The sequence below is a fragment of the Hemiscyllium ocellatum genome, chromosome 10 (genome assembly GCF_020745735.1).
Source record: "Hemiscyllium ocellatum isolate sHemOce1 chromosome 10, sHemOce1.pat.X.cur, whole genome shotgun sequence".
NCBI classification, from domain to species: Eukaryota; Metazoa; Chordata; class Chondrichthyes; order Orectolobiformes; family Hemiscylliidae; genus Hemiscyllium; species Hemiscyllium ocellatum.
Window position 1 is genome coordinate 4,183,803 of NC_083410.1, and position 18,562 is coordinate 4,202,364.

General features: G+C 45.4%; 1 protein-coding gene across 1 annotated transcript in view; it reads right to left on the reverse strand.

Annotated features, from left to right (window-relative positions):
- LOC132819311 (roundabout homolog 1-like) overlaps positions 1-18,169 on the reverse strand; it is a 69,453-nt gene extending 51,284 nt beyond the window's left edge. Inside the window, exons 1-3 of the mRNA XM_060830758.1 lie at positions 18,094-18,169; positions 9,777-10,118; positions 5,048-5,392 (exon numbers count right to left, since the gene is read on the reverse strand). Of these exons, the coding sequence (XP_060686741.1) occupies positions 5,048-5,392; positions 9,777-10,118; positions 18,094-18,169 (763 nt within the window). The remainder of the gene's footprint in view (positions 1-5,047; positions 5,393-9,776; positions 10,119-18,093) is intronic.
- Between the last annotated feature and the right edge of the window lie 393 nt (positions 18,170-18,562).

Genomic DNA, 18,562 nt, shown 5'->3' on the forward strand with positions numbered 1-18,562 from the left:
CAGTGACGAGTGAAGTACAGCAAGATACAGTGCTGGGACCCCAGCTGTTCACAATATACAATAACCATTTGAATGAATTAAATGAATGCCATTTACCCATATTTGCAGATGACATTAAGCAGGGTGACAACGTGAGCTGTGGGACATATGCTAAGAGATTGCAGGGTGACTTGGACAGAGTGCCAAATATTTGACAAATGAAATATAATGTGGATAAGTGTGAAGTTATTCATTTTGGTCACAAAACAGGAAGGCAGATTATTATCTGAATTGTGACAGTTTCAGAAAAGGTGACGTGCAACGAGACCTAGGTGTCATGGTGGAACAATCGCTGAAGGTTGGCATGCAGGTGCAGCAAGTGGTGAGGAAAGCTAATGGCGTGCTGGCCTTCATAGTGAGAGGACTGGAGTATCAGCGTAAGGATGTCTTGCTGCAGTTATACAGGGCCTTGGTGAGGCTATGCCTCGAGTGTCGTGTGCAGTTTTGTTCTCGTAGTCCGAGGAAGGACATTCTTGAGAGAATTCGGCAAAAGTTTCACCAGACTGATGGCATGACTGACATATGAGGAAAGACTAGAATGACTGGGATTGTATTCAAAGGAATTTAGATAAGTGAAGGAGGATCTCATAGAAACATATAATATCCTGATGGGACTGGGCAGGCTAGATGTGGGAAGAATATACCCAATGTTGGGGAAGTCCTGAACTAGGGGACACAGTTTAAGAATAAAGGGTAAACCACTCCAGACTGAGATGAGGAAGAATTTCTTCAGAGTTGTGAACCTGTGGAATTCTCTCCCACAGGAAGCTGTTGGGGCCAGTTCATTCGATATATTCAAGAGGGAGCTGGACATGATGAAGGGCTCGGGCCCGAAACGTCAATTCTCCTGCTCCTCTGATGCTATCTGACCTGCTGTCCTTTCCAGCACCACACCCTTGACTCTGATCTCCAGCATCTGCAGTCCTCACTTTCTCCCGGGAGCTGAACATGGTCCCTTGTGGATCAGAGGGTATGTAGAGAGGGCAGAAATGGGATCCAGGAATTGCATGATCAGCCAATAATTGTATTGAATGATGGTGAAGGCTTGAAGGGCCAAATGTCCTACTCCTGCTCCTATTTTCTATGTTTCAGTAAATTTGCAGATGACACAAAAATTGGTGGAGTTGTGGAAGGTGAGGAAGGTTGTCAAAGGATACAGCGGGATATTGATCAGTTGGAACGTTGGGTGGAGAAATGGCAGATGGAGTTTCATCTGGACAAGTGTGAAGTGAGTCATTTTGAGAGGTCATATGCCACAGGAAAGCATACAGTGAATGGCAAGTCCCTTACAAGAATTAATATACAAAGGGATCTTAAGATGCAAGTCCATAGCTCCTAGAAAGTGGCATTACAAATGAATAAGGTGCTAAAGAATGCATATGGCATTATTGTTTTCTTTGGTTGGGCTGTTGAGTATAAAAATTGGCACGTCATGTTGCAGCTGTATAGCACTTTATTTCAGCCACATTTGGAGTACTGTGTGATGTTCTAGTCACCACACTATTGGAAAGATGAGGAGACATTAGAGAGGGTGCAAAAGAGGATTACTAGGATGTTGCCTGGATTGGAGTGTATTAATCTATAAGGAGAGGGTGGACAAACTTAGATTGTGTTTGTGAAACAATCAAAGGCTGAGGGATGAAATTACAAAATTACGAGAGACGTGGCTAGAATGGATAGTCAGAGTGTTTCTTCCAGGATGTAATTGTCAAATACTAGGGGGTGCAGTTTTAAGGTTGGGTGGGGAAAGTGTAAAGAAGATGTGTGAGGAAAGGTTTTTACATAGAGTGTGGTAGGTGCCTGGACTGCACTGCCAGGGGAGATGGTTTAAATAGATTCAATAGCAATGTTTAAGAGGTATTTAGTCAGAAACATTTACTGGGAAGGATTAATTTAGAATGGCATCATGACTGAACAGAGTTGATGGGCTGAAGGGCCTGATCTTATGCCGGACTTTTCCAAACGGTGACATCTTGCAAAATGTCCATATTACAGAGGAGGAAGTGCTGGATGTCTTGAAATGGGTAAAGGTGGATAAATCCCCAGGACCCGATCAGGTGTATCCTAGACTTCTGTGGGAAGCAAGAGAAGTGATTGCTGGGCTTCTTGCTGAGATATTTGTTTCATCGATAGTCACAGGTAAGGTGCCAGAGACTGGAGGTTGGCGAATGTGGTACCACTGTTTAAGAAGGGTGGTAATGACAAGCCAGGGAACTATAGACCAGTGAGCCTGACCTTGGTGGTGGGCAAGTTGTTGGAGGGAATCCTGAGGGACAGGACGTACATGTATTTGGAAAGGTGAGGACTGGTTAGGGGTAGTCAACATGGTTTTGTGCGTGGGAAATCATGTCTCACAAACTTGATTGAGTTTTTTGAGGCAGTAACAAAGAGGATTGATGAGGGCAGAGCAGTAGATGTGATCTATATGGACTTCAGTAAGGCGTTTGACAAGGTTCCGCATGGGAGACTGATTAGCAAGGTTAGATCTCACCGAATACAGGGAGAACTAGCCATTTGGATACACAACTGGCTCAAAGACAGAGGGAGGTGGTGGAGGGTTGTTTTTCAGACTGGAGGCCTGTGACCAGTGGAGTGCCACAAGGATCGGTGCTGAGTCCTCCACTTTTTGTCATTTACATAAATGATTTGGATGCGAGCATAAGAGGTGCAGTTAGTAAGTTTGTAGATGACACCAAAATTGGAGGTGTAGTGGACAGCGAAGCAGGTTACCTCAGATTACAACAGGATCTTGATCAGATGGGTCAATGGGCTGAGAAGTGGCAGATGGAGTTTAATTCAGATAAATGCGAGGTGCTGCATTTTGGCAAAGCAAATCTTAGCAGGATTTAGACACTTAATGGTAAGGTCCTAGAGAGTGTTACTGAACAAAGAGACCTTGGAGTGCAGGTTTATAACTCCTTGAAAGTGGAGTTGCAGGTAGATAAGATAGTGAAGAAGACATTTGGTATGCTTTCCTTTATTGGTCAGCGCATGGAGTATAGGAGTTGGGAGGTCATGTTGCGGCTATACAGGACATTGATTAGGCTACTGTTCAAATATTGTGTGCAATTCTGATCATCCTATCGCAAAGATGTTGTGAAACTTGAAAGGGTCCAGAAAAGATTTACTAAGATGTTGCCAGGGTTGGAGGATCTGAGCTATAGGGAGAGGCTGAACAATCTGAGGCTGTTTTCTCTGGAGCATTGGAGGCTGAGGGGTGACCTTATAGAGGTTTACAAAATTATGAGGTGCATGGATAGGGTAAATAGGCAAAGTCTTTTCCCTGGGGTTTGGGAGTCCAGAACAAGAGGGCATAGGTTTAAGGTGAGAGTGGAAAGATATGAAAGAGACCTACGGGGCAACATTTTCACACAGAGAGTGTACGTGTATAGAATGAGCTACTAGAGGAAGTGGTGGAGGCTGGTACAATTGCAACATTTAAAAGGCATTTGGAGGGTGTATGAATAGGAAGGGTTTGGAGGGATATGGGCCAGGTGCAGTCAGGTGGGACTAGATTGGGTTTGGATATTTGGTCGGCATGGACGGGTTGGACTGAAGGGTCTGTTTCCATGCTATACATCTCTATGACTCTATGTTCTCTGGATGCTACCCTCCACCTGCACCAAAGAGACTGAAACACTGTGTACTCACATCCTGTTTGCTGTCTGGACCCTGTAAATTATCTCCCTTTGTCACGGTTGGTGACCCTTCTTTAGCTAAGCTGCTAATATACCATATAAAAGGAACTGCTACTTAACAAACTCAATGAACTATCAGAAAATGTATCCAAATAGTCAACTGCCTGTATGAGGGTAATATGAGCACAGAACCCCTCACTTCAACAATGCTCCTTCCCAGGCCAATCAGCAGCGCCACACAAAGTCTCTCTGCCCCCACAATCCAGACCATCCATCCAACTGCCTCTTGCCTCTTGTAATGGGGAACCAGCTTGTATCCACTCCCTGTTCCAGATCCTGGAATCCAGATTCACTCTCAGTCCCAGCACAGAGTCTCCATTGATTGACATCACAACCGATCTCAGTGTGACTGTGGGTCTCATTCTCTCTCTATCCACTTACTCTCTCAGGTCTCCACTCATTTGAAAAATATTGAGTTTACCTTCTGTTGGAAAGTCTCAGAACACATTGCAGTTCCCGGCACTGCTCTCTCAGGGTCCCCCTCTGATGGTTCCTCCCAACACCAGTGGTCTCTCCTCCAGATTCTGAGCATCTCTGTGCTGTGCCTAGGGCACCATTCCCGAGCACCTTGCCATCACCATTTCACCCTCAGAAACATGCTCAACCTTTCCATCTCCCCCATCACTGCATTGTCCCTCTATCTCCTCCAACCATCTCAAGGCTGTTTCCACTCTCTCCAAATATCTGCCCAACATGAATAGAATAGAACAGAATAGAATAGAATCCATTCAGTCCAACACATCCACACCAATTTTCTGGAGAGTAGCCCACCCAGACCCATTAGCGGAACCTATTACGCTACATTTACCTGAACTAATGCACTTAACCTACACATCCCAGAACACTATGGGCAACTTGGCATGGCCAATACACCTAAACTACACATCTTTGAATTGTGGGAGGAAACCGGAGCACTCGCAGGAAACCCACGCAGACATGAGAAGAATGTTCAAACGCCACACAGTTGCCCGAGGCTGGAATTGAATCTGGGTCCCTGGCACTGTGCAGCAGCAGTGCTAACCACTGAGCCACCGTGGGGCCCATGAGGACACAGTGAAGATGAAACATCCTCTTCTGCTCTGCAGCCAAATGGCATTAACTCCCAAAGATACTCCCCGAAGCTTAACTACAGAGGGGCAACTTTGGGCATGACTGAACCTGAGCTCAGCTTCCTCCCCACGGTGAATCCATCCCGGCGATCACTCTCTATCACCTCCTCAATCTTCTTGATCACAAACTGATCTCCAATTCATTCACTGGGCAAGAGGTTATTAGTGAAGGAGATTGTGAGGAGAGGAAACTCTACTTACGGTTTACAATGACCAGACTTCCTCCACCAAGGACACTTCCCCAAACTGAGCAGTAATAGACTCCAGTGTCATTGGGCTGTACGTTTGTGATGGTCAGAATGAAGCTGTTATTGGAATGGTGTCTGGAAGGCTGGAATCGATTATTGAAACCTTGGCTCCGTCTTATGTAACCATTTCTGTAATGTGTTAAAAACAGGTTCACATGACTCCCTGGTTCTTGTCTGTACCAGTGAACATCGGTCTGTGCCACTGAGGCGTCCCTCATGGTGCACTGTAACTGGGCAGTGTGATCCTTGGTGACATGTCTCACCATCGGAGACTGGAGAAGGACTGGACCAGATGCACCTTTCGGGGAAAAAGCATCAAGAATTTAAGAATCAAATCTTCAGTTTACAATGTACTGCCAGTTGTTTAAAGGGACAGTTCAGGCGTAACAAATAGGGAACCAGAATAAGGTTGATGGGCAGCACAGTGGCTCAGTGGCTAGCACTGCTGCCTCACAGCACCAGGGTCCCAGGTTCGATTCTGGCCTCAGGCAACTGTCTGTGGAGTTTGCACATTTTCCCCGTGTCTGCGTGGGTTTCCTCCGGGTGCTCCGGTTTCCACCCACTATCCAAAGATGTGCAGGCCAAGTGAATTGGCAATGCTAAATTGCCTACAGTGTTAGGTGCATTAGTCAGAGGGAAATGGGTCTGGATGGGTTACTCTTCGAGGGTCGGTGTGGACTGGTTGAGCGGAAGGGCCTGATCAGATTAGGGAATCTAATCTAAAAATAAGATTGAACCAGTGGAGTTGGAACAGATCAAACAAACTATGCCTGAATAATTAAATAACTTTCATAACAATTAGTGTAAATAAATAAAGAGGAACAGCTGGGTCAGAGTGTAGAGTGACGTTGCCTGAATAAAGGACAGCTGTTGATTACGCATCTCAGCCTCAGGCTCTCCCCACTTCCTGTCCCCACGAGAGGCTCCGAACTCCTCACGTCATCCAGTCCCTTCTCCCTGATCTCAGCCCCATCTGGTGACCCACTCATTGCTCAGATACTGCAGATTCTTATGTGAAGATCCCTCATTCTCTCCCCATCCTGCTCACTGTTTTCCTCGGAATGATCACTTTTCCCCGAGATTGACTACTCATAATCCTCCCACTGTACACAATGCCCCCGAATATCCAGTGGGACTGGGTGTCCCTGGCCCTGGGTTTATCCTAATTACCAACTGACCCAATGTCATTGCATAGCCAGGAGCTGCTCAGAGATCCAGAATCCAGTTTCTCAAACCCACATGCCTTGCACCAAATTCCAAAACTCTGTCCCACCCAATTCCTCTATCCCCCCAGACTAAGGATATATTGGCTGTGCTGAAAATGTGTTGCTGGTTAAAGCACAGCAGGTTAGGCAGCATCCAAGGAACAGGAAATTCGACGTTTCGGGCCAGAGCCCTTCATCAGGAATGAGGAGAGGGTGCCAGGCAGGCTAAGATAAAAAGGTAGGGAGGAGGGACTTGGGGGAGGGGCGATGGAGATGTGATAGGTGGAAGGAGGTCAAGGTGAGGGTGATAGGCCGGAGTGTGTGGGACGGAGAGGTCAGGAAGAGGATTGCTGGTTAGGAGGGCGGTGCTGAGTTCAAGGGAATCGACTGAGACAAGGTGGGGGGAGGGGAAATGAGGAAACTGGAGAAATCTGAGTTCATCCCTTGTAGTTGAAGGGTTCCCAGGCGGAAGATGAGGTGCTCTTCCTCCAACCGTCATGTTGTTATGTTCTGGCGATGGAGGAGTCCAAGGACCTGCATGTCTTCGGTGGAGTGGGAGGGAGAGTTAAAGTGTGAGCCACGGGGTGGTTGGGTTGGTTGGTCCGGGCGTCCCAGAGGTGTTCCCTGAAGCGTTCTGCAAGTAGGCGGCCCGTCTCCCCAATATAGAGGAGTCCTGAAGCGTGCTGCAAGGGAGGCGGGCCGCCTACTTGCAGAACGCTTCAGGGAACACCTCTGGGACGCCCGGACCAACCAACCCAACCACCCCGTGGCTCACACTTTAACTCCCCCTCCCACTCCACCGAAGACATGCAGGTCCTTGGACTCCTCCATCGCCAGAACATAACAACATGACGGTTGGAGGAAGAGCGCCTCATCTTCCGCCTGGGAACCTTCCAACCACAAGGGATGAACTCGGATTTCTCCAGTTTCCTCATTTCCCCTCCCCCCCACCTTGTCTCAGTCGATTCCCTTGAACTCAGCACCGCCCTCCTAACCTGCAATCCTCTTCCTGACCTCTCCACCCCACCCCACTCCGGCCTATCACCCTCACCTTGACCTCCTTCCACCTATCACATCTCCATCGCCCCTCCCCCAACTCCCTCCTCCCTACCTTTTACCTTAGCCTGCCTGGCACCCTCTCCTCATTCCTGATGAAGGTCTCTGGCCCGAAACGTCGAATTTCCTGTTCCTTGGATGCTGCCTAACCTGCTGTGCTTTAACCAGCAACACATTTTCAGCTCTGATCTCCAGCATCTGCAGACCTCACTTTTTACTCGATATATTGGCTGTGATCTTCAATTACAATGGAAGTGGGCATTTTGATCAAATTTCCTCTCAGCTTTTCCTTCTCCAAGGAGAACAGCTCCAACCACTTTGATTATGGTCTCAGTTGATGTTAGTATTGATCACAGATGGAAATTGGGCTTGGATTCTTTATTGTATAAAACTTTGTGGCCAATTTGTCTCTCTTTGTCTTCCGAAACAAAGTTTTTTTTAAAAAAAAAACACAAGTTGGTTAATGACCTCAAGAATAACTTATTCATTTTGAGCAAGAGAAATACTGAAAGCAAGAACAAAATGTGATAAGCAATGACATTTCAGTTTGGGATTAAACCATACCTCACTAATCTCAAACATACATTCATTTACAGACAAGGCAACATGGCTCTGCAGAAATAGTTTGGGCTGTTTTTAAACAAAACATCTTAAAGAAAGACCGTTCCAGTGGGACAAAGAAATCCATAAGGGGGAATGTGCTAGCTTCTCAGAGTTCCTGTAATTTCTTGTCAATGATGCTGATTCCTGAAAGTTATACATTGATGGGAGATCGTCAGACCATATTTCAGATTCCAATGGGAAATAGTTTGAAACCTTGATATTGGAAACTTTACCTTTAAATATCCTTCATGAAGGGACCTTCACAGCTTTGTCTTTATCTTTTACTGACTGAGAGGGAGAAACTGTACAGCTGGTCCCGCTTGAAGTTTTCTCTTTTTATCAGAAGAGAAGGGTCTGTTTTATTGCTTTTGGTCAGCTGAACAATTTTGGTTCAGTTGCTGTCCTTTCAGTCTGTGAAAACACACAGTAACGGAAGGTCAGAAACTGTTGCTAGGCTGCATTCAGAACCAGTAGGAGAAAGTGAGGACTGCAGATGCTGAAGCTCAGAGTCGAGAGTGTGGTACTGGAAAAGCACGGCAGGTCAGGCAGCATCCAAGGAATAGGAGAATCAATGTTTTGGACATAATTCCTGATGAAGGCTAGTGCCCGAAACGTTGATTTTCCTGCTCCTCAATGCTGCCTGATCTGCTGTGCTTTTCCAGCAACACACTCAACTGCATTCAAAAACTGACAGTTCAGAGAATGTGATAAACCCATTTCTTATCTGTTCTTAACATCCTCAAATGATTCAAAATTAATTTGAAATTTATAAACTACAACATATTGATCTTTCAGATTCAAGTGATCATGTGATAAATGGTCTTCAGCCAAGAAAAGGCCAAGCAGTTCCAGATTCCAGTTTCTCATAGTCCATACATTTTCATGTTGTTCCGCTACGGGTTTCTGTTCAGTGTTCTCTTTTGACACAGAATTCTAAAGGGCAGTTCTTATAAAGTTGATACTTTCTTTCAACTAAGGAATATCCTTCCACCTCTGTCTGCTCCTGCACATCTGTTAGAATTGCAATTTTAAATAAAATTGTCTGCACTGCTCTTATTTCTTCATCCAATAGAGTATCCTCACATCTCTCTGCATTACATCTGACCTGCTATTGACTGACCACTCTCCCCTAATGTGACAAGTAGAAGAAAAAACCCCAGGAATTACCTGAGCCAGGATGGGGTCTGAAACCAGGCTGTCAGCAACATTCAACACAAAGATCTAGGTAACTCCGACCTCTTCCCTACTCAGGTTGTCTGGATGGCTGGAGTATAATGTAGAATAATGACAACATCCCAGCTTCAATCCCAGTCTCAGCTGTGGAAGTCATGGAGAGCAAGCCCCTCCCCTTACCCCATTATCGATGTGGAGTGGTTCCTTTTAACCTGGATTGAACCAATCGGCTCTGGAATGGAGAGAGATGTGTGTGACCCTTTGTTGCTCTATGGTTCATTCCCAATCCCTGGGAGATTTCCCCTGCAGATCTTGCACCTCACAGAGCAATCTCCCTGACTTTGCACATCCAGCCCGATGGCACTGACACTCCTGTGAGTCAAATGGAATTAATATCACTCGTTCTCCAGGATAAAGCTCCACATTTCCCACAAAACCCTTCTCCCGTTGTCACAAAACATCACCTTCCCACCATCCGCTGCCCAGCAACATTGAACCTCAGCTCAGCTTCCTCCCCTCAGTGAATCCATCCCCGAGATCACTCTCCATCACCTCCTCAACCTTCCTGATCACAAAGTGACCTCCAATTCATTCACTGGTCAAGAGGTTAATACTGGAGGTGATTGTTGTGTAAACTCTACTTACTGTCTACAATGAGCAGGCTTCCTCCACCAAGGACACTTCCCCAGACTGAGCAGTAATAGGCTCCATTGTCACTGGGCTGCACATTTGTGATGGTCAGAATGAAGTTGCTACCGGAGGAGTCTCTGGAAGACTGGAATCGCTCAGTGAACCCTGAGTACCGCTGTACGTAATTCAATGTAGAATGTCTCAAAATCCACTCTCTCCTTCCTGCTTGCTCCCGGTACCAGTAAACATCGGTGTTTGTCACTGCAGCATTCCTCATGGTGCACTGTAACTGGACAGTGTGACCCTCAGTGACACGTTCCAGGATCGGAGACTGGAGAAGGACTGGGGCGTTTGCACCTTCAAAATAAAAAAAACAATAAACAAATCGCAGTCTGATATTTCTAAACTTCCGCGAGGAATTAAAGGGACTGTCCCAGCATTAAAGAGAGGGAACAGGTTGTCAGATTGAACCAGTTGTAATGGTTTGTTCCTGATTGATATCCTGACTATCAGTCACTGTGTGCTGAGAACAGCAATACAGATGTTGCTATAACAGTGACATGTTGAGCTCACACTGTTGAACCGCTGTCTGACACAAGCTGACTTGCCACACACTGCAATCCTCTTCCCTGGATGATTCATAGTGGGAAAGGCTTCCTGACAATCCACAGCAGATGTGAGGATTGGAACTGGGAAGGGTCTGCTGCAATAGAAAAGGCAGCCAGGCAGCATTTAAAGGGACAGATTTCCCCAACGATCAACAGAGATACAGTCTCTCCAGCCTCAGCAAATAAACAGGAAGAGGCAAACAAATTCCACCAAAAGACAACAGAGCCAAGTAGTGACTGATTAATGATTGATTCAGGAAGAGAAAGCAATGCAACAGAGTAAGCTTGAGGGGAACATACAAACTGACTGTAAAGGTTTCTGTTGGAATGTGACGAGAAAAAGATTGTGGGGGTGCCAGTGTTAGACTGGGGTGCACAATGTCAAAAGTCACACACAACACCAAGTTCCAGTCCAACGGGTCTACTTGAAATAACTAGCTTTCAGTGCACTGGTCCTTTACCTTCAGGTGAAGAACTTGTGACCTATTGGACAATAACCTGGAATCGTGTTACTTCTGATGATGAGAAAAAAATTAGTGAAGATAAATGTCAATCTCTTACAGTCAGGAACAGAGGGATTTGGCTTTGTGTTCACAAAGAAGGATGTAAAGTACATTCCAGAAACAATGAGGTGTGCAGGCTTTAGTGAGAGGGAGGAAATTAAAGAAATCAAAATTGGTCAAGAAATGGCATTGGTGAAATTGATGAGATGGAAGGCCGATAAATCCCCAGGGTTTAGTAATCCCAGAACACTTAAGAAAGTCGCCCTGGAAATAATGGATGCATCGGTGGTCATCTTCCAAGATTCTACAGTCTCTGGAACATTCCCTATAGATTAGGGGATAGTGAATGAAACCCCACTATTTAAGAAGAGAGGTAGAGTGAAAACAGGGATGCTGGTGTAGATTCAGTGTCAACAATCATTCTTCATGATATTCCTCTCAGGTACAGAGAGCAAGTGGGGAAGGATACCCCATGAACTCTTTGGCAGAATAGTGGCTCGGCCTTGATAAACAGAGTTGGTTTATGACATCATACTGAACAGTGAGTTACATTCCATCTGAGTGACATGAGAGTCTCTGGGAGACCTCAGGCTGGACTTAAAAGGACAAGTTACTGTTTCACAATAAAGACCATCCCACTGAACTAAGAACTTAGAATTGGTTAGCTTCTCTCAGGAACTGTCCTTTCTATCTTGATGGTGGAGCTTATCTTGTGATGTGAGTTAACCCTTTCAGGTTCCAACTATCTCACAGGACAATTTCCACTAGGTAATGAGAAACAGCTTTCATTCAGCAAAGTACAGAAGATGAAACATAAACGACAGTTAACCCTTGTACAGACAGCTGGAGCTATTGTGGACAGGGTTTACTGGAATGGGAAATGAAACCCTCACCTCTCTCTGTTGTTGCCTTGTCATAACCATTCAATGAATGTGAAGAAACACAAGACAGACAAAAAGACAGCCTCAGGATTCGAACAATGAGAGAGAGAAAACAGGAACAGATTCACAGACAGCAGAAGAACCGTTTCCTGTCGTGGAAGATGAAATTATGAAATTCGAAGCTGAGCTAAAACGTGATGGAGCAGACAGAACCAAACTAACAGGAAATGGATGAGGCAGCAGTTCCCACAAACAGATTCAGAAATCTGGAGCTCGGAAACAGAAGGCAAATAAAAGCAAGGCCAGCACTTCACAGAAAGGTGAATGTACTATGGGAACATCTATTGTCTCATCCATGTCCCTAATCTCTATGAAAGGAATTCATTGTTTGACCTCTAATCCATCCCATTGATTCTTTGATTAAAGAAATAACTGCAGATACTGGAGATCTGAAACATAAACAGAAATTGCTGGAAAACCTTTACAGGTCTGGCAGCATCTGTGGGAAAAAAAAGAGTTGACATTTCGAGTCTGATGACTCTTTATCAGAACCCCAGCATTTTCTGCTTTTGTCCAGTGATTCTTTGACTGTCCCTCAAACACTGACAATAAAATCAATGAATAGTTCATTAACTGGATTTTAAGAAACCTTTAAAGAAGGAAAGAGAGTTTGCGAGATGCAGAGGTTGAAAGATTCAATTCCAGAGAACAGTGATCAGAAAAATAAAGGTACAACAACAATACTTTAATCTGCAAAGCCATAAACACTGGAGACAATCTCTACTCCATCTGATATTTATTCGCAGATTTAGACCTTAGAAGCGTACATCTCCTAACTCTACTACACCACATTTTGTCCCTGTAGATACTCTGATGGGAAACATTGGTCCATGTCCATGAATCACAACCAATCCATTACAAAGAATAATGATGGAGAGATAGTAAATCAGGAATGATCAAGAAGCATCCATTCAATCAGCAGAGAGATCTCCGAAGGTGGGGCTGCTGGATGAGTGATGTTGGGCGTGGTGTGGGGATGATGGGTGAGTGATGGTGCAGGTGGGGCGGGGATGATGGGTGAGTGATGATGGGGGTGAGGTGGGACTGATGGTGAGTGATGATGGGAGTGGAGATGGGGATCATGGATGAGTGATGTTGGGGGTAGGAATGATGGATGAGTGATGATGGGGGTGGGGTGGGGTTGATGGGTGAGTGATGATGGGGGTGGGGTGGGGATGATGGGTGAGTGATGATGGGATGTAGGTGGGGATGATGGGTGAGTGATGATGGGGGCGTGGTGGAGTCAATGGGTGAGTGATGATGGGGGTGGGGTGGGGTTGATGGGTGGGTGATGATAGGAGTAGGGTGGGGATGGTGGGTGAGTGATAATGGGATAGGTGGGGACGATGGGTGATTGATGATGGGGGTGGGGTGATGAGTGAGTGATGATGGGGGGGTATGATGGGTGAGTGATGATGGGGAAGGTGTGGGGCCGGTGTGTGAACAGGATTGACACACTGTACAACCTGGCTTTTCCATGACACCACACTAAGCCTGAGCTGCTGCAATTATCTGGCAGTTATCAGGTTCCTGCAAGCTGTGTGGGCAAGAGTGCAGTCTGTAGGGAGAATTAGCAAACTGACCATGATACCTTGGGGCTGGGTGTGTTTCAAGTGGGGATAGGAAATAGCAATGTCATTGTGGGAGGATGCAGTGTAATGGGGGAGTGTAGGTCCTGCTCCCTACAGACATGGGCATTGTTCCCAAAGGATATGCTGTCTTCCCACAGCCTGGGGAGAGGATATCTCCTCAGGGCTGGAGAAGAACCTTAAAAGGGAGGAGCAAGATCAGGTCATCGTTGTCCATGTTGGGACCAATGACACTGGGAACACAAGAAAGAAGGTTTCACTGAAAGACTTTGAACAGTTTGGAGCTAAATTATAACACAGAATCTCCAAGGTAAGAATTCTTGGATTACTGCCTGAGCTGCAGGGAAACTGGCACTGGGTAAATACATCAAGCATTTCAGTATGTGACTCAGAGTTTGGTCTGGATGAAATGGGTCACTGGCACCAGTACTGGGATAAACGGGATGGGCTTCACTTGAACCATGCTGGGACCAGTATCCTGGTGAATCAAATAACTAGGCCTATAGAGAGAGCTATAAATTAATTAGAAGGGAGCAATGTTTGGGAGAAAGGATCCAGAGGCTGTCAAAGCAAGAGGAGACAGCAGTATTATAGGGTAGCTGTTTGCACAACTTTAACTAGAGTGGGACAGGATCAGACAGAGGATGCAAACACAGAAAAACAGAAGTGAATGAGGTCACCAGGGGAAATAATGTTCAGGGCTCTTGAATGCACAGAGTATTCAGGACAAAATAACTTAAATAACGGTTTATAGGTTAGCGTTAATTTGTAAAGAAGATTCAGATTAGGCATAAAATGTTCACTCTGTTTCTCTCACTACAGATACTGCCAGGCCTGCTGAGTTCCTCCAACATTCTCCATGTTTGCTTCAGGTTTCCATCATCTGCAGTATTTGGCCTTTTGTCAAAGAGGAAGCAGTGGATGTAATATCGAGGGATTTTCAGTCAGTATTTGATAAAGTCTCACACATTAGGCTAGTAAAAAGAGCCCATGGTGTTGACAGTAGTCTACAGGAATGGATAGAAAATTAGCTTAGAAAAAGAAGACAGAGAGTGAGGATAAGGGGGACATTTTCAGGATGGTAACCTGCAGCTACTGGAGTGTCACAGGAATCAGTGCTGGGGCCAGAATTACTTACTGTATTTATTTATGTTTTGGATGAGGAATGTGAATGTATTGTCACCAAGTATGTGGATAACACAACAATAGGTGGGAATGTAAGTAATGACAAAGAGTCTGCCCAGGGATGTTGACACTGGAAGTGAGGAAGCAAAAACTTGGCAGATGGAGTATAATGTGAAGAAATGTGATCCATACACTTTGTCTGGAAGAACAGAGGAGCTGAATATTATTGAAATAGGAAAGACTGCAGAAAGCTTCAGAATGGAAGGATTTGGGAGTCCTCATTCATGAATCACAAAATATTACCATCAACTTTCTGTTGGTGAGAAGGAAGGCAAATGGAGAGTAGGCCTTTATTTCAAAATCTGGATTAGTGGTGCTGGGAAAGCACAGCAGTTCAGGCAGCATCCGAGGAGCAGAAAATCGACGTTTTGGGCAATACAGGCAGAGTGCCTGAAGGGTGGAGAGATAAATGAGAGGAGGGTGGGGGTGGGGGTGGGGAGAAAGTAGCATAGAGTACAATAGATGAGTGGGGGTGGGGATTAAAGTGATAGGTCAGGGAGGAGGGTGGGGGAAGGTAGCAAAGAGTACAAGGTGGATGGGGATGGGATGAAGGTGATAGGTCAGAGAGGAGGGTGAAGTGGATAGGTGGAAAAGAAAATAGGCAGGTAGGACAGGTCATGGGGACAGTGCTGAGCTGGAAGTTTGGAACTGGGCTGAGGTGGGGGAAGGGAAAATGAGGAAACTGGTGAAGTCCACATTGATGCCCTGGGGTTGAAGTGTTCCGAGGTGGAAGAGGAAGTGTTCTTCCTCCAGGCGTCGGGTGGTGAGGGAGCGACGGTGAAGGAGGCCCAGGACCTCCATGTCCTCGGCAGAGTGGGAGGGGGAGTTGAAGTGTTGGGCCACAGGGCGGTGTGGTTGATTGGTGCGGGTGTCCCAGAGATGTTCCCTAAAGCGCTGTGCTAGGAGGCATCCAGTCTCCCCAATGTAGAGGAGACTGCATCGGGAGCAACGGATACAATAAATTATATTGTTGGTTGTGCATGTTAAACTTTGATGGATGTGGAAGGCTCCTTTAGGCCTTGGATGGAATGCGTTGGAGGGCATCTTTAACCACTTTGTTCCCAAACTGGACTTCACCAGTTTCCTCAATTCCCCTTCCCCCACTTCAGCCCAGTTCTAGACTTCCAGCTCAGCACTGTCCCCATGACCTGTCCTATTGCCTATCTTCTTTTCCACCTATCCACTCCACCCTCCTCTCTGACCTATCACCCTCATCCCATCCCCATCCACCCATTATACTTTATGCTACTTTCTCCCCACCCCCACCCTCCTCTCATTTATCTCTCCACCCTTCAGTCACTCTGACTGTATTCCTGATACAGGGCTTTTGCCCGAAACGTTGATTTTCCTGCTCCTCGATGCTTCCTGAACTGCTGTGCTTTTCCAGCACCACTAATCCAGAATCTGGTTTCCAGCATCTGCAGTCATTGTTTTTACCTTTATTTCAAAGAAAATGGAGAATAAAATTATGAAGGTTTTGCCCAAACTGTACAAACCCCTAGTTAGACCACAACTGGAATAATGTGGAACAGTTCTTGTTCCTTATCTGAGGAAAGATGTCCTGGTATTGGAGGCTGTCTGGAGAACGATCACTGGGCTGGTAGCTGGTATGGAGGGACTGTCTTATGAGGAGAGGTTATCTTGATTGAGCTTGTTCTCACTGAAATATTGAAAAAATGTGAGGCAACAGTATTGAAACATAAAAGATTCCCTGAGGACTTGAGAGGCAAAAAAAAAATTTCCACTGTTAGAGAGTCTGGGAGCAGTGGACAGAATCTCAGAATAAGGGGATGTATACTGAAGGTAGAGAGGAGAAAGAATTTCCTCACTGAGAAGGGAACTCCACCACATGGGGGTACTGAGGCTGCACCATTCAGTTTGATGAAGTTGAGAAAGACAGATTTTTAAACAGAATGTAAATCTAGAGATACAGGGAAAGGACAGGAAAGTCAAATTGGGGATTATCAGAGCAGAAAATGTGTTGCTGGAAAAGCACAGCAGGTCAGGCAGCATCCAAAGAACAGGAGATTCGACGTTTCGGGCATAAGTTCTTCTTGTGCTTTTATATTCCAACCCTCCAACCTTGCACTTTTCTGCATGAAACTCCATTTGCCACCTCTCAGCCCAGCTCTGCAGCTAATCTATGTCCATTTTTAACCTACAACAGCGTTTGACACGATCCACAATTCGACTGACCTAAGTGTCATACACCAATTTACTAACCCATCCTTCTAAACTCTCTTCCAGGTCATTCATAAACATGGCAAACAGCAGTGGTCCCAACACAGATCCTTGCAGTACATCACTAGTAAATGAACTCCAGAATGAACATTTCCTATTAACCACCACCCTCTTTCTTCTTTAAGCTAGCCAATTTCTGAACTAAATCACCCTCAATCCCATGCCTCCGTATTTTAGGCAATAGCCAACTGTGGGTACCTTACAAAAGCCTTACTGAAATCTATGTGCACCAGATCAATGGCTTTAACCTCATCCACCTGATTAGTCACCTTCTCAAAGAACTCAATAAGGTTTGTAAGCACTACCTACCCTTCACAAAATCATGTTGACTATCCCAAATCAACTTATTCCTCTCTAGATGATTATAAATCCTATCTTTTATAACCTTTACCAACAATTCCAGAAAGGCTGTCATGTCTACAATGACAAGGGTTGTCTCTACTCCCATTCTTGAACAAGGGGAGAATTTTTGCTATCCTTCAGTCATCAGGCACTATTCCTGTAGACAATGACGACATAAAGATCAAAGCCAAAGACTTGGCAATCTCCTCTCTGGCTTCCTAGAGATTCCTAGGATAAATCCCATTCAGCCCAGGGAACTTATCTATTTTCACATTTTCCAGAATTGCTAACAACTCCTCCTTGTGAACCTCAATCCCATCGCGACTAATAGCCTGTATCTCAGTATTTTCCTCAACAACATTGTCTTTTTCTAGTGTGAATACAGACGAAAAATATTCATTTAGCTCTTCTCCTATCTCCTCTGGCTCCATGCGGAACTTCCCACTGCTATCCTTGATCTTACTCCAGTCATTCTTTTATTCCTGACATACTTATAGAAAGCCTCAAGGGTTTTCCTTGATCCTATCCACCAATGACGTCTCGCTTCCCTTCCTGGTGCTTCTTAGCTCTCTGTTTTGATCTTTCCTGGCTAACTTGTAGCTCTGTTAGTTCACTGGCTTTTCCTAACCACCTTTCTTAAACACTGGTACTACATTCCAGCACCTCACTCATGGCTCTTGATGATGCAAATATCACAGCAAAGGGCCCAACAATTACTTTCTTTGCTTCCTCCAAAGTTCTGGGGTATACCTGATCAGATTCAAAGGATTTATCCAACATTCTGCATTTTGAGATTTTCAGCACCTCCTCTTCTGTCGTTCAGACACTTTTTAAGATTTCACGAGTTGTTTACCCAAGTTCTCCAGTTTCCATATTCTTCTCCACGTTAAGTATTGATGTGAAATATTTGTATATTATCTCACCCATTTCCTGCGGTTCAAGTAAACGTTCTGCGAGAGCCAATGCTGAAACAATGTGGCCAATGGCTTCCTTCTTCATCAGAACATTCCTGTGACTGTGGTAACAGTGAGTTTCCACTCTGCGCAGCAAATATTGCTTCCCCTTTTCTGTTTCCTGGACTCAGTTTGCAGCTGGTGTTCAGGAAAGGCAACCCCTATCTCAGGCAAATTGTCCAAGACAGATGAGTGTGGCACCATGGCAACAGATCATCTGGCAGGAGGGACTACACACAGCAGCAACAGAGAGAAGATTGCACTCTGTCTTTGTTTCCATCAGATGTTGCGTGGAGTCTCAGGATTCCAGTTTGAAGATTTAAAAATCATAAAACACAATGTGAAAAAGAGCAGGAGATACTCTCCGTCTCCTGACCATCAACGTCCTTCCTTCAATTAACACCATCACACAAAACATGAGCTGGCATTCAGCACATTC